Genomic DNA, 24,904 nt, shown 5'->3' on the forward strand with positions numbered 1-24,904 from the left:
AAGTAGCCGACATGCAAACGCTCTCCTGAGAAAGAGGAAGGTTAAAGCAGCTCTAACAAGTGTACAGTTTCCTTGTATCTATAACGCTGATAGTTACACTCACATTTTTAAATGTCAGTTTCTTTTTAAAATAGCTTATCAGTAGAAACGTAAACGACTTGAGTCTGTCAGCTTTTGGAACTGGCTCTGGAGCAGCAAAGCAGACGGTTTTCTCTGTTTTCTGTTATGAGATTTAAGGTGGATCCATCTGAGAAACGTTAACCTGTTGCATCCAGACCAACACAAACCAGGAGTTCAGCATGTTAGCAGTGATAAGTGACATTAACATATAATTTTATACATTACCTTTTAGACACCTGAGTTACATAGAAAACCAAAAAAAAAACAAAGACATTTCACATCTTGATGAATTACCAATGAAAAATAAAACATCTACTGAGACACAGAGTTATGTGGAAGCAACAAAAAAACTATGTCTGCTTAAATAAGATTAACTACTAAAAAGGACCAAAAATGACCAGATCAGCATTTATCTGACTGCAGAAATCCCTGTTTTGTTGAACTGGCTCACCTGCCCTAAAGACAGCTACCTGCCTATGAGCGCTTTTCTACAGCTTATGGTGGCGTTGGACTCGCTGACTGGGGATGGACGTGAGACGGCTCCATGGAGTTCGCTCTAACCGTGATGTGGTCCCATCCACCCTAGAAGAGACACATGTAATCAAGTTACTTGACATTTTGGTTTGAAAGCTCCTTTGCTTTGATCTGGAAAATAAATGACTTCTGGTTACATATTTTTTTGATTTTTCCAGCATCTTGTTTTAAACTAGCTTTAAAGGTGCATGAAGTCAGAATGACATCCTGTGGTCAAATGTAGGTACTGCAGCCCACTTTCAAAACACACTAGTCATTTTCTCACCACCGTTCTGTGACTTTCTTGGCTCTTGTCATTTACTGATCAGCGCCAGAAGATTCTAGAGGGTGAAGACGAGTCATTCACTGTAGTACCAACTTGTTGGTAATTGAAAAACTAGCTTGAGATGTTTTTAGAGCCAACTATTTGATTCTAATTCACCGTTAGCAGTGTTAGCTCAACGCTAGCTCAGCATTAGCCTCTAGTCTTCATCAGATATCAAGAGTAAAACTTGGTTTCTCCTGTTACTGGCCAACATTCTTACCACAAAGCTTGTGTCGAATTGCAAATGCAGTCACAGACCACAGGCTCACATCTGATTGGCTCTGGAATCAGGAGGCGGGACAAACGGACAAAAAGACTACGGCCCTCTTTGGCCAGTTTGAAAGGAGAAAAACTGACAACCCCTCAGCCAACTGAGAATAAAATCTGCTTCTGAGCAATCTTCCTTCCAACAAGACTGAGACGTTAGACAGTTTTGTGAGCATTTCCCTGTAAAATCCTTACTTGTTGCACCTTTAACAAAGCTCTGCTGGGCCGTGGCGGATGGCAAAATAATGTTATGATGGGAAACATTTTTGAAAGTCAGTTTTCAGATTCGCTCTGACCTGATTTCACCACTAGGGTATGCTAAAGTACCATTCTTACTGATCACACTATTCTAAAAGATTAAATTCAAGCAAAAATACTATGTGTTTTCAGTTTAAATTTGTATTACCTGTCTGAATCCAGGCTGGATCTGTGCCAGGCAGCGCAACGAGAGGAGGCAGGAGAAACCCAACAAAGCATCAATGTTAGCACAGTCAGCTAACCAGGCATCTTCTGTCCGAGGAAAAAAAAGTGGACTATGAAGAGCTTCTGGTAGAATGTCCTGATCTGAGCTGAGACTCTGGTCTTCCGCGCATGCTTCAGGTGGCCGAAGGCTCTCAATTATAGCGTAGGTCTACGGTAAAGATTTCTGTGCCCCAGAGAAACAGGAAATACATCGCACAACCTTTGAGTCATGGTAAAACGTGAGTTTTTTAACTGAATTGAGAACATTTTTAAACTACAGATTATACACAGCATTTATAGTCTGTATATTGTATAGATCCTTTAGTTTAATTTTCAAGGTGTTTTAAAATATTTTGTCATTCCTATTTTCTTCTTCCTCCTCCTGTGAGACTGGTTGATGGGCTGCCACTGCTGCTGGGGCTGCTACCCCCATCATCCATATAAGTGGAGGAACACGGATGGACTGAGTATTAACTTGGATTAGGTCCTTTTTTACTCTGAGATGAGTGCTGTGTGAACACACTCCCACTGGGAACTGAGAACGTCCGTCAGAGTTTGGGTTTCACTGAAACATTAAAGGTGCAATAAGCCAGAATTCTATGGTGAAATAATCCCCAAACAGTCTAATAGCTCATCATGACGTCATCGCTGCGTTCAGCTACAGGTTTAATTACAAGCTAGACATCTGATTGCTGATGTTTTTACCCCGATGCCGTAGTCCCAGGACTGCCCCTTGGGCTCCATGGGTGAGACTCCGAGTCGATGACATACCGTTCCACGGCTCAGACTGTGACTCCCCTGAACTTTATCTGCTATAATCCAAACCTACAGAACCAATCACACACACATCAAATCAACGTGCAAGAACTACATGGACTAAAATGTGATGTGGGTGAGCCTACCTGATTTAGAGGTCCCACAGAGACTTTGCGCACGTTGTTAGAAATGTGTTCCCAGGTGGATCCCTGAGGGCAGTTGGGAGTCACCCCCTGTCTGTACCACAGGTTACCTGGATGGGAGTCAAGAGATGTTCTAACACCCAGACAGATGCTCAGAGGTGATAAGTGTGTGTCAGTAGGGGTTTCACCATTTTCATCTACAGCATAGACGGAAGTGCATCCAACAGAAATCTGCTTCAACTTCTGCTCAACTGGAGAGGGGATGTGGTACCAACAGTCTCCTGCACAGGGAGCCAAAGCACACAATACCACATGTGAGGCTGATCTGCTCTCTTCCTCTGACTAATCTAACATAGGTGTTCTGTTCAGATGCTGACAGCTTCTCCTGCTGACCTGCTGGCTTCTGGGGCGATACCAGTCCCCTGTGGAAGGCAGAGCCGTCTCTGGCGATGGCCCAGACCTGGCTGGCAGCTCCGATGGAGATGGACTTAAAAGGCTGGTCAGTTTCTACGTGGAGCCATGAGGATCCCTGAGACAGACAGACCAGAGTGAGTCATGGTGATGAACTCACATGAGACTGAGTCTGAAGTCTTATGTCTTTGATTTAAGTAATGCAGCAACTCAGCAAAGTTCCAACCTTGGAGCGGTTCTGGGTCATAACTGGGTCCTGTTTCATTATTAATCTTATATAACCAGGGAGAGATCTTGAACCAGTTCACGGGGTGTCAGCATGACTCACAGCAGGTGTCAGTGTGGTGACTCCCAGTCTGCAGAGCACGTCTCCCTTGTTGCCAATGGCCCACACAGGAACCAGATCCACGCTGCTCTGGGCTACACACGGCAGGATGGTCACATCGCTCAGAGGGATCGGAGGGATCTCCTGCCAAGGTCCTGTTGTGGTCAGCTTACACTTCCTGTGCAGCAGGAGCAACCACTCAGATTTTGTTTACATAGAAATGTCTGGTTTTTGTTTGATGCAGGATTAGATTTAGGAAACGACCAGACTCCAGTTCTGCTTCATACCAGGATTAAGTCACTAAAAAGGTGTCACCAAGCAGCTCCAGAATATTTTCCATTTATCATTGATTATTTTAAAATTTTATACACTGAAGTAATTACTTGCAGGTCATAAAATTAGAATTTTGATTTATTTCAGTTATTTGAAACAAAAGTTGTCCACTAGATGGGGCTGTCACGTGTATCACGCTGAGTCACATTTTTACGTGACTCAAGGTGGTACAGTTTCATAAAGCGACATGAATGTTGTTAACCTACACACATCTTTCCATTTTTTTATTATCAAATTTATTGACATGGGAAAAATTATTCCAAAAAGTGTCAGAAATTTCGATAATGATCAACGTTGGATTTATTGCCCAGCCCTACTACATAGACTAGAGCATTACGTCAGACTTACAGGAAATGTGCTCTCATGGCTGAGATCCTATCTGTCTGGGAGATCTCAGTATTTGAGATAAAAAAAAACGTGCAGTACAGCACGGAGTCCATCAAGGGTCTGTGCTGGGTCCTCTGCGAGTTTCATTTGTAGGAGGTTGTAAGGACTGTTTTTTTTTCACCTTAGCAAAAATCAGACACATTTTATCTTTTGAGAATGCAAATATTCTTGTCCATGCTTTTGTGTCTTCACGTATTGATTATTGTAATGCTCTTATTGTCAGGGTTACTGCAGAAAAGCTTAAGAGGACTGCAGATGATGCAGAACACAGTACTGGTTACCTTTTCATGTACGTGCCGACAGTAAATTCTTGCTGCTCAATATGCCCTTAGATCTCAGGGCACTGGCCTCCTAGAGTTCCAAAGGCTAAGCGTAGGACTACTGGAGTGCGTGCATTTTCATATCGTGTGCAGCTATTGTGGAACAGTTTACCTCAAGATAGGGAGCCTAAGTCTCTTCCCCTTATGGTCGGCTCACGGGACTCCGGAAGAACGAAAAAACAAATGTAGGTAAACGGGGCTAAAAGAGCTATTTTCGAATCCGCTTTGCCTTAGACCCTGGATCACATATGTTGTACTTAAATTCAAATGAAAACTAATGATGGGTGTTTCAACCATGCCAGTCACGTACTTCAATTCAATGGTACTTTATTAAGCCCAGAGGGAAATTAGAGTTTCAGTACACACAATTCTGAGATCAGACATACATACATAGGCATAGACACATGACAAGAATTGGTGACTGTGGTCATTCGCAATCCGAGTCGCACTACCTTAATAGAGATCAGAGGGTTTATATGAGGATTGGGTCAGGTGAAGGAAAAAAAGGCACTTCAGAGTTACCCTTCACAGGGAGGGCAGCTTTGCTATGCAAAAAACACCTCCGACAGAAATGCAACAGACTTCAGACATTACACAACATAAGTGTCCACTAGGTGGGGGGTAGGGTTGGGGACTCTCCTCGCATCAGTGCATGCAGCCGCGATGAGCAGCGCTCGTCACCTCCGTTTGGACAGGGGAGGGAGGTAATTGGGTTAGAAAGCACAGTGACTCAAACGATTCAACAGCCTTCACCGGTCACAGTCCCGCCCAGGCTGGGATAGGGAGACAGAGTTGCCATGGCGACGGCAGCATTCCACATTTCTTCTGAGGGGGAGTAATCACTTCAACCTCACGGGCTCAAGGGCACCAGATTCAGATAAGAACTTGTTTTGGGGCCATACAGAGATAATTTCCTCTTTGTCTTAAAGTTCTATTGGTCTCCAACCCCTCTAAATCCAATAATGGCGTAAATTAATCTATTCCCAACCGTGCTGTCCCGTCAACTCTCTCTTTGCTCGAATCCACCTTCTGTGCCAGAGCCTGAATCTCAGCCAAAGTTCCAAACTTACGACTCATCTCGACAATTATATGAGTTTGTGCATTCACAGTGCGGTGTAATCCATCCCTGAGCTACGGGATTGATCCAATATTTCTCGAAAGCTCATTAATTTTCCAGTAAGCCAGGCAACCGCTTAGGCCAAACAGCAGGAATCCCGACACCAACACCACAAATATCCAGACGTTTTCAGAATCCTCTACAGCAGGGGTGGGGAACCCTGGTTCATCGAGGGCCGGTATCCAGCATATTTTAGTTTCAACCCTGCTTCAGCACACCTGATTTCAGTCAGCAGGTGATTAACAGGCTTCTGCAGGGATTGATGAGCTGCTGAACAGGTGAATCAACCACTGAATCAGAAGTGTTGGAGCAAAGACATGCAGGATACTGGCCCTTGAGGACCAGGGTTCCCCACTCCTGCTCTACAGACAGTTGGGAGAGGCAGATCAGGTTCCACTGTTTTCAGGAGTCCATGGTATGCCCAGCTGGCTCTGTCCCAGAGGGGCAACCGGTAGCCGCTTCTCCCGTTCTCATTGTTGAAAAACTCTTGTCAGTTGCGTTGAGAGACCAACTGACCAGGTCCATATTTAATAATTTCCAGTTTCCAGAAAAAATGCAGAAGTGCCGTGCATCCAAAGACAGACAAAGAGCCTTGGGATAAGATAGGAAGGAGAGGAGGAAAAAAAGCGTCTGTACTCTCCAAGAGCCGGAAGAAGCTCTTGAGATTTATCAGCTTGTAAAAGTTCGTAATTAGCATGACTGCAAATCAGACATCGGCATGTCGCATATGTGATGTCACCACAGAATCTCCTCTCCTCTAGAGTAGCTGCTACTGGCCAAATTTATGGCGGTTCTTTGCCCCTGTAGGAAGGATTTAAGGTTTGCTGAACTTACAGCCATTTTCCCTCAGTTTTTCTCCGTGTCTGGTTCGATGACATCACTTTTGTGAAGCACATTTGTAGTCCTGGACTTATGTTCACACAAAACCTAAAATAGCGTTTCCCCCTGTTCGAAAATATGTGCTTTTTTGGTATCAAAATGCATCTTTAAAACTCACGGACATCATATATGAAATCCATGGCACAAAACAAGCAGAATTAGAAAATAGCATTTTTAGCCCCATTGACTTGCATTCATTTTTTCATTCTTCCGGGGACCCGTGGTCCAGTAGATGGGCGTGACTTAGGCTGCCTATGTAGCCTGAGGACATTTTTAAGCCTAAGCTACAGACTTATTTACCTCATCTTACACACCTCGAATTTCAGACAGATTTTCATTGTTTAGGTTCTTTTATTTTTTCGTAGGCCTGGACAATAACAAATTTTACTAGACGATATAGTGTTCAACAAATTATTGACAATAAACAATATTATTGTCGACATTATCGAGAACAAAATAACCACATACGTAATGTTATCATAATAATGCAAGTACATCCTTTAAAATGCAACTATGAAACCTTTAACTTAAGTGATATATTTTCAGCAGTAATGAAACGTCTGAGCTCCGTTTGTTTCCTCTGAGGTCGTAGGGATCTATGTTACTGATTGAAGACAATTTCTGAAAATACCAATCTCTAGACTCCTACGCAATTTTATTCCTGTAAGGGATGTGTTCATCTTTGTTCTTTTTATCCATCCTTTTGACTCTTGTTCAGGTTGACATGCAGGTCACGTGTCTGACAAGGATCGATATGTCGTGGCTGGAAAAATTATTGAGTTCCTTTTCATTTATCGTACGATTAATTGATTTTTTTATCATCCCAGCCCTATCGTTTCTTATTTCTATCTTTCATATGCTTTTACCTGAATCGATGTGGATATTTTAATGATGTTTATACTCGGCTGTTCCGCGCTTAGAATGAAAGCGCTCTATAAATAAAGTTATTATTATGATTATTGCCCTCCTTGTGCAAGGTGTCAATGGTCGTCTTTGGACAATTGTCAAGTCAGCAGTCTTCCCCATGACGAGACAGAGCTAGACTGAGAGACCACTTAAAGGCGTTTGCAGCTGTTTTTAGTTAATTCGCTGATTAGAGTGTGGCACATGGGGTTTTTCACGATATTCTAATATTCAGAGATGTTGAATTTGGGATTTTTATTAGTTGTCAGTTATAATCATCCACATTAGAGGAAATAAAAAACATAAATATATCAGTCTGTGATTAATGAATTAATCAAATATACAAGTTTCACTTTTTGAATGGAATTACTATGTAAATCAACGTTGTCATGATATTCTAATCTTATGACCAGCACCTGAATATGTTAACACATTTTATTTCTGCTATTTAAAACCAGATAACTGGTCTCTCTCAGATCAGTGTTAACTCACTAATCCACTTGTTGTTGTTTGTTTACAGTACCTGGCCCATCGCCGCCGCCGGACAAAGTCCTTTATGGTTTTATAGCCGCTGTACGACCTGCGTGCACGCGCGCGCACACACACACACACACACACACACACACACACACACACACACACACACACACACACACACACACACACACACACACACACACACACACACACGAAGTGAAAGAATAACCAACAGGAAATAAAGTCTGGGTCAGCTGATGTAGCAAATGAAAACTTACGCGGGGAAATCTGCAGCATACTGCCAGCCTTCTCTGTCAGTTCCCCCCGAGACGCTGTAGTCCACAGACCAGTCGGACACCTGGAGATAAATAGAGACAAGAAGTGAAAGGCTGAAGGCCCCTGCAGGTTATTCTGGAATGAACACCGGTGGTTTCCAGGATTACCAGCATAAAACTGAAGCTGGTTTCGGATCCTTACCCAGGTCCACTGAGGAGATGGAGGTTTTGTACCCGTCTTTGTGCACTCGTGTAATCCAGACACATCACTCCACATGTAGCGGTCCGTCGGAAGACCTCTGAAACACAGAAGCTTGAGTTTGGATGTAAAGATCTGCCTCATCTCAAACAGGAAGTCACTGTGTCCAGTACCTGTTGGTGTAGCCGCTGACTGGGTTCCATCTCTGGTTCTCGTAGATGTAAACACTCTTTACATCAGTCTGTGTGTAAATATTATCTGTGCTGCTGGCCAAACCCTGGAAAAAGCCTCCTCCATAGCCTCCAGTGTACACCCAGGCAGTGTGGTCATAGCCGAGCCCCCACACCACCCCCAGGCTGTTACACTCCACTAGACGTAGGTGACCTCCGACCTGCCTCCAGAACCTGCACAGACAGCACAGAGCCCTGAGCATGAGCCGGAACACACAGGACTATGTCTCCAGCTGGTTCATCTTACATCTGATCACTGGGTGTGGGGTAAGGATTAGCCTCCAGGGCAGGAGACGGCTCGCTGACGAAGACGTCCCCATTACAAGTGGTGGACCAGATTGCCTGCTTGGACGGAGGACCGTGGACTCCCCTGGAGTTGCAGCAGGACACGCTGAGCAGAGCTAGCTAAAGAGAGGGAGGCAAGAACAAAAACACAGATGAGATCAAATCAGAGTGGATCAGATTGCATGCTGCTTGTCTGCTTACACACCCAGTCGTGCATCTCCAGCTCTGTGGCAGCTGCCAGTCTGATGGGCCACCTCTGCTTGGTTCTCTCAGGGGTGTAGAGGGCAAATGTGTGTTTGGACTTGTTCAACACAGGAACCAAGATGGTCACTTCGTTAATGAAGGCGTGCAGGTACTGAGGTGAAAAGCAGAGAAACGTTTAAATAAGGTGATTCGGTTCTTCAAGTGGATTAGAAACCAGCTGTAGAAGTAAAACGGACACGGTTTCAACTAAAAGTTACCTTCTTCTCATCGTAGTAGTTGTAATAGATGAATAAGATGCCGTCTTTGTAGCCTTCTGCTCCTGAAAACTGCTCCAAGGCTAAATGAACATCCACCCACTTGTGTGGCTTCCAGTCTCTCCACCACTGAATGGCTCCCTTCTTCACCCACACGGACTGGCGAGGAAGCACACGTTCAGCTAGCAGATGGAACGAAACTCTGAGCTTGAAGGGACTGTACCTGCTCAACAGCTTGCTTGTAGTGTCTGAAGTTATCCAGCTCTCTTTTGGACCTTTCACTGAGCTGTTCAAAGATTTGTTTCCTCCAGGCGGCCATCTGGGACTGAGTCATGGACAGACTCATGGACTGGACGGACTGAAGCAAAGCTGCAGGAAGACGGGCAGAAGGTTACAGAATGGTCTGGGACATTCTGGGGTTCGGGGTATCTGTGTACCGTACACGAGGTGGTCCCAGAGCAGTTAAACCAGCTGAGTGGAGAGTGGCTGTCCACCGAGCAGCCCCCACCGCTCACCCACGCCCACAGAGGGCGCTCATCAGCCCCGTCCTCCATGGCAAAGGTGTAGGTGGCCACTGATGATAGGCTGGAAGAGTCAGCTGCAGACTGACCATGCTGGATCTGAGTCTCCTCCAGGTCTACATTACTCCACTGGGGGTCAGGAGCACCACTGGACTGGTTCGAGGACAGAGGGGGAACATGTACTTCACCAGGGATGGCCGCCTCCTCCTCCTCCTCCTGGACAATGGCTGACCCCACATCTCTCGAAGCCTTTCCAGACTCTCGATCAGAGACGAGTTCAGAGATGAAGCTGTCGCTCGTGACCTTGGGGATGCGTGGTGTAGGAGCCTCAATGGACAGGTTAAAGGTGGCATCCCCGAGGGGGTCTGGGGCGGTAGATGTGACGTGACCGAAGGCTCCTTCTGCTGATCCTCTCTCCGTGTCTGAGTCCACGTTCGTCACTCCTGACGCATCCTGCACCTCGCCAGAGAAGAAACAACCGGCGCTGTGGAACGGAGGCCAAGAAAACCCACGTTTACCATCTCAGTCAGGCCGACCGGTGCTCATGCTCATCCTCAGATGAAGATCACCTGTGTGATTAAGGCGAGCTCACCTCTGCGCGCTGTTGGCGCTAGCGCTGGAATGGGATCTCTCTCCATCTCGAGGAACGCTGATGGCCTTCCAGGTTTTACCGCTCAGCTCAGAGGAAGTCACACCTTGTCTGAAGCACACCGTCCGGTCCTCACAGCTGATAGCCCACACCTGAGCAGGGCAGGTAGACTTCAGTATGCGTGCTAACAGGAAGGATCTAGAAGACTTCTGATGTTTGCTCCACCTCTAACATTTGCTGAGTCACAAATCACCTGATCATTGAGCCCAACGCTGATCATGATCATTTCCCCGACCATGCTGATCCAACCAGAACCGCAAGGGTTGTGAGAGTTCACCCCACGCCTGAACCACACCTGATACAGCACCACATTATGGAGATGTATGGAGTTACCACCTGTACTCATCAGGGTGAGAAGCTTTATTGTCATCTACCTGCTTCATGTCCACACGCACACACACCTTTAGCTTTGGGGTAATTCATTATGATGTGTTTAGTAAACAGCAGATTCTGACTCAATAAAACCATCTTCTCACTTTATTGTTCTTGGTCACGGCCCAGGCTACGCTGGTTCCTACGGCGACATGGGCGGCCCCCACCTCAGGGCTCGGAGACTCCACCACCACCCAGGAAGTGCCTGCATCAAAGGATATTATGTTTTCAGTAACCATCTAGCTGTCTCTCTCTCACACACACACACACACAGCCCCACCCACCTTTAGGACAGTCACGGCTAATGCCCTGCCTGACAATGAGTTGCCCATCCCACAGCACGGCCCAGACGAGATCCCCTGGGCCACAGCTGATCTGGACCACCTCCCCAGGCAGGGGCACCTCCTCCCATGAAGAACCCTCAGGATTATGGTGGCAGACTCCGTCTCTGAACCACACCTACGAGAGACAACATGCCTGAGAGACGAAGTAGAGCGGCAGCAGCAGCACAAGAGTCTGATGCTTCAGATAGTCTGTGTGTGATCTTGCTGTTGACATAAAACACTCTAACTGATCTGTGGGAATAAAACAACCAATAAATTAAGTTACTATAAATAATTAGAATAAGATGATGTTGGATGAGAGGACGTGCATGTCCATTAATGCATGAGCGGCACCTTTCCCTGCAGGGACACAGCCCATAAGGACAGCTGTCCTCTGGGCTCCTCGCTGATCTCCCAACCTCCACAGCTCAGGTCACTGAAGGGGTCAGGGAAGGGCGTCTGCTGTGAGGGGATCTGTCAAAACACAGAAAAGATCAGCACACCCGCACACACACATGCACGCTCGCCCACAAACATATACACACGCACACATGCATGCACACACCCGCACACACACATGCACACTCGCACACAAACATATACACACGCACACACGCATGCACACACATGCATGCTCGCCCACAAACATATACACATGCAAACATGCATGCACACAAACATGCACACAAACATATACACACGCATGCACACACATGCACGTTCGCACACAAACATGCACACAAACATATACACATGCATGCATACACATGCACGTTCGCACACAAACATGCACACAAACATATACACATGCAAACATGCATGCACACACACACATGCACACAAACATATACACACGTACACATGCATGCACACACATGCACGCTCGCACACAAACATGCACACAAACATATACACACGCATGCACACACACATGCACGCTCGCACACAAACATATACACACGCACACATGCATGCACACATACAAAAATGCACACACTCACATACACACACGCAGGCACAAACATACACATACATGCGCACACGAACGCACGTAGACACACCCACCCACACACACCTTGGCCCAAGTGTCCATGGCCTTGTACCTCCTGTGGCGGAGCCATCGCCTACGACGGACACACGAGTTCCACTTCTTGTCTTTGGTGTAGGTGGCAGGAAAGTCCATGGCGTACGTCCAGCCCTGTCAGGACAAACATGTGACCCACTGGAGCAAGGCCACAAACATAAAGTACAAATAAAAACAAACCTCTTTCTCTGTGGGCTCTCCCTCAAAGTTTTCATCCACATACCAGTCGTCCTCCCAGTCCCAGCTGTGGGAGGGCAGCTGGAAGCCGTTCAGAGGCTGGTGTTGGAGACCTGTGACATCACTCCACTGCCAGCGGTCGCTGGGCAGCAGATGATCAGAGAAACCATCAACTGGATTCCATCGCTGAGGGAACAAAACAGGCAGAAATGGTTATTGTGGGTTCAGATTAGAGCTAAGAAGGCACAATCATGGAGTATCACATTACTTTGGACTCTGGAAACATTTAGAGTCTTTCTGCTGTGGTCCAATCAGTCTACCTATCATGTGATGATCTAGGATTTTTTTGTGTCTCAAGCTGAAGTAAAAACTACTCTGTTTTTGTCTTGATGCAGCAGGTAGCTCATTAGATGGACCCTGTCATAAAAACAAGTAAAAACGCTTTGGGACAAAATAAAGAGAATAAACATTTCAGACTGCTTAGGAGCTAGCATGAGGAACAGCAAAGCTTTTTAGTTTACCCTCCAAAAAAGACACACTACCTGGTTTTCATAGGTCTCCTCCTGGTAGCGGATGGGCAGCTCAGAAGCGTGGACGTTTAGGTAGACGCTGTTGTCAAAGGCAATGCCCCAGCAGCACTGCTGAGTTGCTGTGACCCGTTTGAACTCCATGTGGGCATTGCTGCACTTCTCCCACTGCTGCCCCGCTGTGGACAGGCTGTAGACCTGCCCATACACATCCACTGCCCACAGCTGAGAGACAGGCATGGCTGCACCTGTGGGTAAACATGTATATGTACACTCACCAACCACGTTAACAGCTGCTGATTAACACCAATCACATGACAGCAGCTCAAAGTGGATTTAGTCATGTGGACATGGTGAAAAGGACTTGATGAAGTTCAAACTGACTCTAAAGTTGGTTGTCAGCTTCACACAGGCTGGTCTGAGTGTTTCAGAAACGTCTGACCTACTGGAATTTTCCCTCAAAACCATCTCATGGGGTTTACTGAGACAAAAGAAATCCAGGTAAGAACAGGAAACTGTGTGCCAAATGATTACATTTGGAGTCTAATCAAATATAAAACTGCCATCAATCAAATGAGCACACTCCACAAAGTTTTGGCTAGCAGCGCTAGACAAAGCGAGTGTTTTCCAAACCCTGTCTCTCAGAGAGACTTGTCACTTAGAAAATGTTCCCTGACTATGAAACTTTGGCTGAATAGCACTTGTTCCTGTCTCCAACATGGCGACACATCCATGAGCCTGTCTGAGGAAAAAGTCCAGAACCTCAAATCCTCTTCGGCTCAGAAAGCTCCATCTGATTATGCACAAGCAGGTGACCTGTCAACGCGGTCGGGTTGGACCTGTTCAGGTCTACAGACAATCAATCAAAGATTAATCCCAGAGGGAAATTAGAGTTTACATTTAGAATGGTCATACAGATATAAAATCAATGCAGTAAAATAAAATGTATTTTATTTAAAGAAGGACTGCACACCATCAGAAAATGTAACTCCACTCCTAGTCAAGATTTGAAAAATGCCATGAAAGTGGCAGCACTAAGACGTTTTTAGACCTAGATTCTGGATTTAATCAAGTTTACACAAACATGTCAAAAATGCACAGAAACCGAAAGATTGCATTTGTGAAGACCCAATTGTACATTTTATAGGCAAAAAAAAAGAAGTTATTTCGGGGTTTAGTTACTCTTTAAATATCCATTAATTATTTGACATGCACAGAGAGCCGCACCAGATGGATGGAAGAGCCGCATGTGGCTCCAGAGCCTCGGGTTGCCAACCCCTGTCCTAAACAAAGTCCCGAGGCGTGTTCCGCAGCTTCGGCTGCGGGCCAGACTGACAGCTAGCAGCGGGCGGGGCTGAGCTCTGAACAACGCTGTCAGGTGCAGACTGAGTGCAGTGAACTGATCACTCATAGCCCATTCAATATGGGCTTTATTTTCTGCGTGAGAAATCTCATGTGCGGCGTGAATGCGTGTAAAACAGGAAAATGCGTGAGGCTTGAGAGCTCTGCATCATGTGACTCAGCTGAAATGAGGCTAATAAATGAGCGGTTGTTGACGTGTGTTGATCATCGACATAATATACGGGTGTGGATGCGTAACAAGCTAGTGAGTGTTAGCATAAAGTGTAATTAAGCCACACTAAACAGTGGGAGGTCTGACATGAACGTATGAGCAGCCGCGGACACCTCCTAGGTAGTTTTCGGTAAGAGAGGATTAGCTCAGCCCTCCCTCCATAATAAGATAGCTTCTGTAACCGAGTTTAAATGAACTCACCTCGAGCTTCTGATCATGAAACGTCTCCGGGGGAGAGTGGAGGCTGCCGCTGCCTGCTGTCCGTTTCCACGGCAGCGGGTGTATGGAGTTCAGACCTCCAGCAGCAGAGGGCGCTGTTGAACCGTGCATGCAGGTTTTAGCTCACAAGATCAAAATGTACACGTTTGATTACAGTGGCTGTGTCTCAATTCAGGGTCTGCATCCTACCTCGGCCGGATTCTTCGGCCGGTTACGTCACAGCGCCGCGACTCGGCCTGTCCCAATTCGAAGACTCCTTCAAATGCGGTCGACGAATGCGGCCTTCTTTTCGCCTGAATGAAGGATGGGTCGGGTGTATCCTTCAATAGGTAGCATTTCCCAAGATGCCTTGCGGGCCGGCCGGCAGAAAAACTTAAAAACAATGGCGGACAGTGAAGCGGGAGCTGTCGGAGAGGATTGCGCTTATAAATGTAAGTATAAACTTGAAAACTGTCAGTTTAAGGACTTTTTGTGATACATGAACGTTATTTTAGTTAGAAATGTTACAGTAAAAGTGCTTGTATTGCGGTCTCGGCTCGTATGTTCGGCCGCGCTCGGTGTCGTACTTCTCCCACTACGTTTCCCCCTGATTTTAATAGAAGTTTGTATTTTAGGACCAAAAGAGAAAACCAGGGAATTTATTAAGCTTAGGGCGGAGATGGACCACATGATCACCGGAGCAAAGTATTCGGCGGCTGTGGCATGGAGGTACAATAACATCTCATATTTTAAAAACTCGTTTGAGTATATTTTTTTCTGCGAAAACATGAAAGGAATAACCCGTTGTCCTCTTTTCTCTTCCTGTTTCTTTTCTTACATGTTTGTTAAGACTATTCTGGAGAAAATGGGCATCCAGGGGAAGGTGCCAGCGATGAGCTTCTGGGGCTGATCTGGGAGGACATGAGGCTGCAGAGCAGCAGAGAGCACAGGAGAGAAGGAAGAACTTTGACAGCTTTTTACTTTGCTAGAAAAAAATGGTTAATGAAGATTAAACATGTACATGTAAAAGAAATATCTAAATAAAATCAGTTCTGCATTAAACTCTTGAATTTTATTTTTGTTTACAAATGAGAATTGTTTAGGGTATCCGCTGGGTCTTGAAAAGTCTTAAAAGGTGATAAATCGGTTTTGGTCAAAGTAAGACCCTTAGAAAGTATTAAAAACTATTATCACATCTTTGCTCAGGCTCAGCTAGTCTAAAGTATTTTCTCTGAATTAGCTCTCCAACAGTCAAGGAAATGATTAACCCCCAGAGACCCACGGTTGTAGTATTACAACATCAGATTTAAGTCTACAAAAATAAACCTTCCCCATTTTTTTTCTTTTTAAAACCACATTTACATTGCTAATAGGTCCTATTCAGTTCTGCAACACTATTGGCTGTTAAAATGTGTAAATAGGCCCGTTTATCTGGCCTCCTAGAACAACATGTGAAAGGTTAAAAAATATTTTGCAGTTGTTTTCTAAATTTGGGTTTCTGGGGGTTAAAAAGCTAAATAAAACGTCGAGCTCCATCGTTTAAGGTTCCTTCTGCCTTCTGCCCATCGGTTCCACGGTTGCTAGGCGACGGAACGTTCGCCGAGGGAGTTCATGAAGGCTAGGCCTGTCCAAATTCACAGCCGTTAACATCCGGTCTACCCGGCCGACGGAGGACGCAGCCCACGTCGGCCGGGTGGGCTGGGTCCTTCGAAGGATGCAGACCCTGAATTGAGACACAGCCTTTTAATGTGTTACTTTACATTTTATTTTTTAAAGCTTGGAGTATTTTTTAATTTAACTGTATTGTGTGGTGTATTCTACTACACCACTTCCTGTTATAGGATAAATAGTGATGTTTTTGTAGTGGTGGGTGATGGGACATATGATCGGGACCTCCCTTGCAAAATGAAAATACTGCATTTTTCAAAATTTGCTGCACAAAATATCACTGACACGAGTCTTCCTTCAAAATAAAAGCGTTAACAAGATTACAAGATTGCACAAAATGTCTCTGCTCCCCAGTGCATAACACTTCCCTACTTGACAAGAGATCTGATTGCTTGAGACCAATGACTGTAGAAAAAGAAAAAGCTCGAGACTGAAAGGTCTTCACTCAGAAATGAGAAATCAGTTCTCCATTTTTGAGAACCATCTCCAGAAAAAAAGGTGATCTATTGCAGCAATTCCGAGAAAGCATTCAAGTCTACATTTCTCCACTAAATTGTAACCCTCTCACAGTAGGAATGGCCTACTCAGAATATATTTAAAAAAACAGAGACAGAAATATTCTACAAATAACACATTTGATTAAATCTTAATGTCCAATATGGTGGTCCCAGTTTTCTAGAAGTGGGACCAGAGAGAGTGTTCCAGCTGAGGGATTGGACTCAGATTCATAAGGTGTAAAAATGCTTTAATCTGGATCCTGTGACCATAGACCAGGTTTTCACTCCATTAGCGTGAGGAGGACTCAGGGCTGTCCTGAGTTTTGTTGCAGATCACATGGGTCATCTCCAAGCCTTCAGTGTGCACAGGGGTGGTTCACTAACAAGTGTGAACAATCCCACCTGGAATGGTCACTTTGTACTAGGAGTGTGTAGTCTGTACCTCCAGTATCCTGGTGTCTTGTTCGTGAGTGATGGCAGGAAGGAGGTGAAGATGAACCAACACATGGAGGCTGTATCTGAAGAGGAAGTTACAGGTAGCCTGAAGAATGAACCGAGCCTAGAGGTACAGCTTTTTATTTTAGATTTTCCAACCTTCAACTATGGTTATGAGATTAAATTCCGACTGAAATCATGAGATTCCAGACGTAAGCAGAATGAAACAAGCTTTCTCGGTAGGGGGCGGGGTTCAGACATAGGAGACTAAGGAGCTACATAATCTGGATGGAGCTTAGAGAAGAGATGCTGCTCTTCTGCATAGAAAGAAATCAGCTGAGGTGTGACATCTGGCTCTCAGGTGTGTCGCACTGAGAACCTGGGGTAGACCCAGAACTCCCCATAGAATCTTCCAGGAGAATGAGTTGCTGTGGTAAGAAACCTCTGGATCTGTTACCTATGCAGTCTGACTTTGGATAAGTGCAAACACATTATTTATTCTGCTGTGTGGTTCTTATGTCTTGGAGACTGGGAGCAGGCCAGAGTCATGTAAAACACCAGCTACCTCAGCAGGCTGACAGCTGGGTGACTGATGGAAATATTGCATTTTGAGTGTTTATATAAATGGTGAGAACAAAACACCTCTTGTTCTGTGAAAATAGCTCCAGAGCCCACCAGTCGCTCTTGTCTCTTGCTCATAAATAACCAGAAAAAATGCACAGAAGTGCTTTTCATCTGGGGTGTCTGCTCAATTCCTCCTCCTCTCAATAAAAGTGGACCTGAAGCTCCTGCAAGCTCTCGGCTGACCAGGTGGTGCTGATGTCACCACAACAGTAAAGCAACAGAGGAAAAAGGAGATAAAACAGCTGAACACAATCTGTGCAACATTTATCTTGTTTTAATGGGGAGGAAAAAGCCTCAACTGGATAACACAAACAAAGAAAATAAAAAGCATCAACTGTCTCAGAGCGGTGTTTATGGATCAATACATTGATTAGTTTTTAATCACAGAGCAAACACAGGGCATAAAAGTCAAACAGCAAGGACTTTGTTTACATAAAGTTCAACTGTTAAAACCCATCTCATTTAGCAGGAAGTGCTGCTTTGAGTACATGCAGCACGCTACAAATAGTCATAAAAAGGCAAATTACTCCAACAAAAGTTAAATTAAAACAAGCAGGAGCCGTAAAGTCTAGATGAAGACTGGATCCAAGCTTCAGGTGGAGCACAGATGGACTTCTGTTTAGATGTTTATTTACAAACGCCATACAAATTACCTCCATATAAATAGCTTTCTGATTACAATTTTTTTTAAATAAAACGCTAAAAAAAAAACAAAAAAACAAGCCCTTTACCTAACGAGCCTCTCTCCCTTCATCCTCACCTCTGCCTGCCCTCTCAGAAAGGCAAAAATCTTACCAATAAAAACAGAAATAAGATGTTTTTGGCAAGTCAGGAAGGCGGGTCCATTTCCTCAGACAAACCTGGACCGCTTTGTCCAATCACAACACTTTAAAAGGGACAGAAAACTCCAAAATAAAAAGAGGCGGGTCTTTACATGCGCCTTCAGCTCACAGGCAAGGACAGCCTCCATCACAATGAACCACTGATGTTTTTTTTTTAATAAATAAAGTCAAATAAGTTTCCTCAAACCAAACTGAATGAAGCAGGTGTTTGATGTAGTTTGAATGAAAACACTTTGAGCTGGAAGAAAAACAACTTCAACTAAGACTTTTGAGTGTTTTGGAGTTATTTAAAGTAAAAAGGTTTCATGTTTTTGTTTTTAAAGATCTCAACTGATCTACGTGTGTGTGAGCGAGCGAGCGAGGGTCTAGCGGAAAACGCTGAGTGCCTGTTCTCCAGGAGACACTCCTCTTCCTTTGCCTCTCAGCTGAGATTCACTGCATGAATTTATTGGAAAGGCTGGTTAATCAACCCACCGATAAGTCGAACAGTAATTTATCTGTTATCGGCCATCCCTGAGCTTACGTGGAAGGAAAAAGAAGCAGAAACAGCATCACGCTGAAGCCACTGGCTAGGTTTTATTAACCCCTGAGGGTTATTTTTGTTCATCGGTTGACTTCTGGTAAGAAGAATCATATTTCAGCTTGACTGAACCTTATCTGAGTTTTTAAAAAGCCTAAATTTAGGAGCCATTACAAAAACTAATAGTTTGCTTTCTCTTTGCTTCTGCTTAAGTCAACGATTCGTTTATCTAAAAGTAGCACTGGAGCAGTAGATGTCCTTAAACAGAGCAGGGGTCAAGCATGCAGGCTGGTGAGATGTAAAACGTGGATTATGGTGTTCGGCACAAGGCCCGTGTACGATTCCCCGGTGACTAAAACTCCTAGATGGCTGGCGCTGATCGATCATTTGTGACTGTCGGCCTCAGCTTGACCATAGAAAAAGGATTACCTCCTCTGCAGAAAATAAGAGAGAAAGTCACACATGTGATTTAGACACATCTAAATTCTTCATTCTCCCTTATGTAGCATCACCCACCCTAAAAATGGAGCCTTTGCAGTCCCATTGACTAAAGACACCTGTCAACGAGAGAGAAGAAGAATCCCTTAATAATGCAGCAGCAAACTTCATACCAAAGAGGAGCACAAATACGACATCTTTTCTTCCAGCAGGTAAAGTCAGTCACCAGACTAGTTAGAAAATATTTATATGGAACAGCTGAACCTCCTGATCCACCAGATCACTGCAGCTGAGCTCCGACACATCTGAGGCCGACTGGAGTTCAGAGGAATCTAGACAATCTAGCAGGGCTGGAAGGAGACACGTACTCATCTCTGTCATTCCCCTGGGGACAAGAATAGTCTCACTGCCAAACTCAGGGGCAATAACGCAGAGGGACACTGATCCAACCCCTGATCTTTGTGGGCTGAAGAGCACCGAGGAAGACTATGAAAGGCTGTAAAGATAACCTGCAGGTGTCTCATCATCACATGCTAGTTTATTCATGCATGCGGTCGTTTTGGATCCGATCATGTGCTGAAATTAATCTGACACTGGTTTAAGTTGAATAAATCATCCCCAGTTCGGCTGCTCAGCTGCAGTGATCAGGAGCATCATAAGAAGTAAAAGTCAGAAGTCCCAGAACAGTTCTGAAAAAACAACATCATTTATCCAGAGTCAACAAATACAAACCTGTTATTGTTCCTGTCTGAACAAAGGTCAGAGTAAAATGCCTCTTTATTAGTGGGATTTTTAGATTTCCGTCTGTACGGGGCTGCGTTCTCTTTGAAGGACTTTGAGGATGCTGAGGTGTATTTCATGGAGAAGCCCTGATGCAGCAGACAGAGATTACAGTGCAGAGAGTAGGGTCCATGTAGAGGAGCAGGGAAGGTGGAGGGGATGAGGAAATTGTGTCTGCCTGCAAGACTCATCTATTATCAGCCTTCACAGGCCAACCACAAAGTGAAACGGTGTCTTTACCCTTTATACTTAGTTAGTTTTAGTGCTTCCCTCTCGGTTTTTGCTGTGGTGAGTTAAACAGGAAGAGCCTGGCGTAGACGTGCCAACACATTCTTTAAGGAAACAAAAAAGGGACTAAGGAGTGTCTGATGAGCTGTGGTTTAAGGGCGTGGAGGCCTGACACTGCCTCAAGGAGCTCTCGATAAGACTTAATTAGTCAGACTGAGGGTTCGACCTGTGTGATGGCATTTTGTGGCGTGGGCGTGCCACAGGTGAAGCCTCAGCTCAGGTCAAGTAGTATCAGGAAACACTGGAGTGTTTTTATTTAAGGTCCAGCACAGATTTCCACGTCATGAAGGTTTAAATGGGACAATCAGAACAGCAGGTGTGTTGTTGCAGCTAAGGTGAGCGTGTCCTTTCATAATGGCTGCAGCACAGAGACATGTCCACCAGAATGTGTCCTGGTCTCTGGTTCTGGAAACAGTCCAGTCCCTTTGGAGGCTGACAGCCACAGTTCAATGTGCCTGTCAGTCAACTTTCTGCCCTTTTTTGCAAACCAGAGGTGATTTAAACCAGAATGAAGAACAAAAAGGTTCTTCATTACACATACAGATAAAATAAAAACTGTTAAATGTATATTTTACTAAACTCATCAGGCAAAATGCGATTCAGAGGATGTGGGATCAGATTTCCAGTACCGACCGTGTTCTGTTGTGAAAGTGTTTGGGACGCCACTGAACTGGGTTGTGCGAGGTCGCTGTAGTCTGGTGGTGGAAGCAGCACGGGCTCATAAATATCCTCTTCATCCTCCTCCTCCTCCTGCAGACTGACCACACTCAGGCTCCTCACCGGCGTGCTCATGCTACTGATGGCATAAAAACCGAAGAGTTGTCAGACAACAGAGGTGAAACAATGCTTGGATCCGATTGGTTGTGGTGTTCTCCCACCTGTTGGACATCACAGGCTCAGCGTAAGCTCTGCAGTAGGATGAAGGGAACCAACCACGCCTGATAACAGAGGAGCAATCACAAAGATCAAGCAACACTGTTTATATGAAAAAAGTGTCCTGTTTCATAAATATGACTTTTAATCAGGCAATGGGGCCTCATCAGGGAGGCCTTCTAACCCCACAGGCCAGCTTAAATCTTAAATGTATAGTTTAGTGTTTTAAATGCTCTTTCTGTGTAGAAGCCATGAATATTTAGGACATTAAGACAGAAAATCCCTCATGAGTCAAAGACACAAAAATGCAAAACTATATGTGCAGATTTTGAGTTGGAACTTGTACATATATGCTTTAGAAATTTGTGACATATGATGCGTTAGCATCCTACTTAGGTCTCACCTTTCTTTTAAACATCCCCTCAATGTAATCCCAATTCTCAGAGTCGTTTCTCATTTCTTAGTTCCACAGATGTGCAACATCTCTGAGAGGTTGCCACCAACAGACACAGGACAGTGGGACACCGACTAACCCTTCATATATGGCTGCCTAAAAAGCCTCCATCCTGGGAAATGACTTATGTCTAACAGAACTGATAAGATGACGGCTAGCCAGGTACAAAGCAGATTAATGGCATCTTAAAAAGTTCCACTCTCCAAGATTGTGCAAATTTGATTGAATTAGGTTTAATTTGAGGAAAATACTAAATAATTTCTGCCAGATTTGACACCTAGATTCACCACAAACTCTACATTTTGCTGCCGCTGTGATATTTTCACTTGTAATGAACCATATAAATTATAAGTAAGTGATTGTAATGCATATTTCAAAGCAGTGTAAATATCTACAAAATGAAGTAGCATAGATGATTATGACATGTAGCTGTTTTAACACACTAGTCTGGGTTACACTCAGATTAAATCAGTCCTGAAGGAAATAAACTATTTCTCTGAACAGAGGCTGCTCAGGAAGTTCTCTATAATTGATAAGGCAGATTTATTGATATGTTACACAGAAATATCTTTCTAAATAACCAAACTTTCCCTTTAAAGCTGTTTTCTGGAGTTTCCCCCTTTCAGAAATGATGTATGATTTTTCGGAAATCCTTAAAAGTGATTATCTCATCATGTACTGTGATATAATATAAGCAATAAGTCTTTTTTTTTTTTTTTGCTAAGTACGCCCCCCTGCTCCGCAGAGCTCCATTCAATAGGAAACTGAGTGCTGACCAGAACTAACGAATAGCGTTAGACTACCACTTTTTTGCTTCAAATTTAAGGAAGTACCTCGGCTGATGCAGAGCTGATGAACTTTTCACAGACAAGAAAGTCTCTAAAATATAAATATATGAGAACACAACAGGTCATGAGAATAATACTCGTAAAACAGCGTGCTTTCGCTCTGTTTCTCAGCTAAGAAGCACATTTATAAACAGAAACGTGAAGTCACCATCTTAAAAAACTGTGCGACAGACTTTTTGTGTGATATGCTTGTCGGCCACTAGATGGTGCCATCAGATAAGAGAAATACTCCGGAAAGAAGCTTTAAATCTTCTTTCCAGGCTGCAGGCTATGGTAGCGTTGTTTAAAAAGTTGTAATTCTGCTTCCAACCAGTAGGAAACATATGAAGTGTTGCTTTAAGGCAAAAATACTCCCAAATTTTAGGGACGTTGGATATTATCGGTCTAGTGTTGCTATCAGCTGATATTGGCATTAAAATTCAATGTTGGAAATTATTGATATCGGTTTTCAGTCTTTTAATGACACATCTTCTACATACCATACACATATTATACATGGGGGGGGGGGGGTGGGGGGGGTGGGGGGGGTCCTACATTGATCAAAATGTCTGGTTTTGCATCCAGAAGCAGGGATCGAGTTATGGGGGCTAAATTTCATTCAGGGAAAGATCCAGTTTCTGCCTATATTACAATATTTATGGACTCCCAGTGTAGTGGCATGCTGTAGAGCGGAGAGGACTCGTTGGTACGCCCGCTGCGTCCGGCGCAAGATGAATTCTCAAAGTGGCGCAACAAAACATTATTATTAACACATGATCATTCATATCTGTTTAAATCCTCTGGTACTCTCTTTTAATCATTCCTGACGTGCTCAGCTCATCGCGTGCTGCAGTGATTTCACTTCACTGGCTCAGCATCGAAACGCGCACTCCGCTTTGCGGTCAGGAGATCTCTTTGATCTGCTTAGTTCAAAAGTAACTGATGAGGTGAAAAAGTAAGAATCCAGGCAGCAGTTTTTCTGGAGAGTTTAGAGGAGATGCAGGAAGATGAGAGACAGACAGGACAGGAAAATAGTTAAATAAAAACAAGAAAACAAAGCTTGAAAGTCAAATGTAGGTAGATTTGTCTCCACTACATGTTTTTACCTGTATAAAACACTAAGTTATACACATGTAATATTTATACATCTGATACAATTCAGATCACCTTCAAAACTCACACACTCAGGGCCATTTCAAGGCATTTTGGGGGCCAAGGCAAACCGAACACCCCCCTATCCCTAACCCATACATAATAGACATGCCACCATTACATTGTTAGCAGCAGAAATAAACTGTTATTACCATTTCCAACACAAATGCAAGTTAATGAAATGCATTATATTTTACTGGATATATTTATGTGTTACTTTGACTAAGATAAGTGTTATTAATACAAACCTAAAATGTTACTGAAATGTTGGTTAAATATTAAATAATATTTTTAACTATAAATAGCAGATGGGAAAAGAGAACTAAATATTAATCTAATGCACATTATTGAACCTTTTAGAATATTTAGACTTCAAAAAAGTGAGACAGTTGAATGCGCAGTATTTCCCAGAGTATAAGTCGCACCAGCCATAAAATGTATAATGAAGAAGAGAAAAAACAAATATAAGTCGCATTTTGGGGCGAAATTTGATTATTTTTCTTACAAAATCTGAGGCCAAGCATTTCACACTGCAAGACAAGCACCGGTAACAATAACAGAATAAACAACCAGCTGTTGCATCAGCGCGCCACGGTCTCCAGCAGAGGATGGCGGTGTTTCAAACTCTCCCAGCGGGCGGGAGAGGTCATTCCCGGGCCGGAGCCAGCCCGCAGAACCCCACCACAGGCTGCAGCAGGTGATGGCGGTGTTTGAAACCCTCCCAGAAGGACAGGGGAGCTCATTCCTGGGTCGGAGCCCGCTGGCAGCAGCGCGGTATAGCCTACATAATTTGGTATATAAGTCGCAGGACCAGCCAGACTATGAAAAAAAGTGCGACTTAACAGTCCAGCAAATACGGTATGCATGTGCTGGCGCAAGGTCAGGATGGTACCACCT

General features: G+C 44.3%; 2 protein-coding genes and 1 long non-coding RNA gene across 7 annotated transcripts in view; 1 reads left to right on the plus strand and 2 right to left on the minus strand.

Moving 5' to 3' along the window:
• Positions 1 to 446: 446 nt before the first annotated feature.
• On the minus strand, positions 447 to 14,921 carry tecpr1a (tectonin beta-propeller repeat containing 1a). Of its 4 annotated transcripts, none has more exons than XM_054749076.2 (26): positions 14,820 to 14,921; positions 14,613 to 14,725; positions 12,854 to 13,086; positions 12,315 to 12,497; positions 12,126 to 12,248; positions 11,405 to 11,524; positions 11,012 to 11,186; positions 10,832 to 10,932; positions 10,549 to 10,650; positions 10,299 to 10,447; positions 9,628 to 10,190; positions 9,409 to 9,554; positions 9,189 to 9,344; positions 8,933 to 9,082; positions 8,690 to 8,847; positions 8,386 to 8,616; positions 8,216 to 8,312; positions 8,017 to 8,096; positions 7,785 to 7,841; positions 3,326 to 3,500; positions 2,980 to 3,115; positions 2,775 to 2,867; positions 2,590 to 2,696; positions 2,393 to 2,512; positions 1,632 to 1,652; positions 447 to 702 (listed from the first exon to the last, which is right to left on the minus strand). In XM_054749076.2, exons 3-26 carry the CDS (start codon positions 13,076 to 13,078, stop codon positions 616 to 618), a joined length of 3,555 nt encoding a protein of 1,184 aa, XP_054605051.1. In that variant the 5' UTR covers positions 13,079 to 13,086; positions 14,613 to 14,725; positions 14,820 to 14,921; the 3' UTR covers positions 447 to 615. The 4 variants fall into 4 exon arrangements, 3 of the variants coding, with proteins under 3 accessions (XP_054605051.1, XP_015819044.1, XP_015819045.1); XR_001573280.3 differs by having other exon boundaries at positions 590 to 702; positions 1,632 to 1,735; XM_015963558.3 differs by lacking the exon at positions 1,632 to 1,652 and having other exon boundaries at positions 14,820 to 14,920.
• A 4-nt stretch (positions 14,922 to 14,925) lies between these two features.
• LOC129166533 (uncharacterized) lies at positions 14,926 to 15,671 on the plus strand. The gene is made up of 3 exons (XR_008565518.2): positions 14,926 to 15,061; positions 15,245 to 15,338; positions 15,460 to 15,671. It is a non-coding gene; the product is annotated as an uncharacterized lncRNA (long non-coding RNA).
• A 3,659-nt stretch (positions 15,672 to 19,330) lies between these two features.
• The window catches only part of baiap2l1a (BAR/IMD domain containing adaptor protein 2 like 1a), a 30,973-nt gene continuing 25,399 nt past the window's right edge, over positions 19,331 to 24,904 (minus strand). Inside the window, exons 11-14 of one of the 2 annotated variants that reach the window (XM_015963557.3) lie at positions 21,580 to 21,639; positions 21,335 to 21,494; positions 19,712 to 19,752; positions 19,331 to 19,629 (exon numbers count right to left, since the gene is read on the minus strand). In XM_015963557.3, the coding sequence (XP_015819043.1) occupies positions 19,557 to 19,629; positions 19,712 to 19,752; positions 21,335 to 21,494; positions 21,580 to 21,639 (334 nt within the window). In that variant the 3' untranslated portion in view covers positions 19,331 to 19,556. Of the gene's footprint in view, positions 19,630 to 19,711; positions 19,753 to 21,334; positions 21,498 to 21,579; positions 21,640 to 24,904 lie in introns of both variants that reach the window. The other variant, XM_015963556.3, reaches the window with a different exon arrangement.

This window comes from Nothobranchius furzeri, chromosome 16 (genome assembly GCF_043380555.1).
Source record: "Nothobranchius furzeri strain GRZ-AD chromosome 16, NfurGRZ-RIMD1, whole genome shotgun sequence".
Classification (NCBI taxonomy): Eukaryota; Metazoa; Chordata; class Actinopteri; order Cyprinodontiformes; family Nothobranchiidae; genus Nothobranchius; species Nothobranchius furzeri.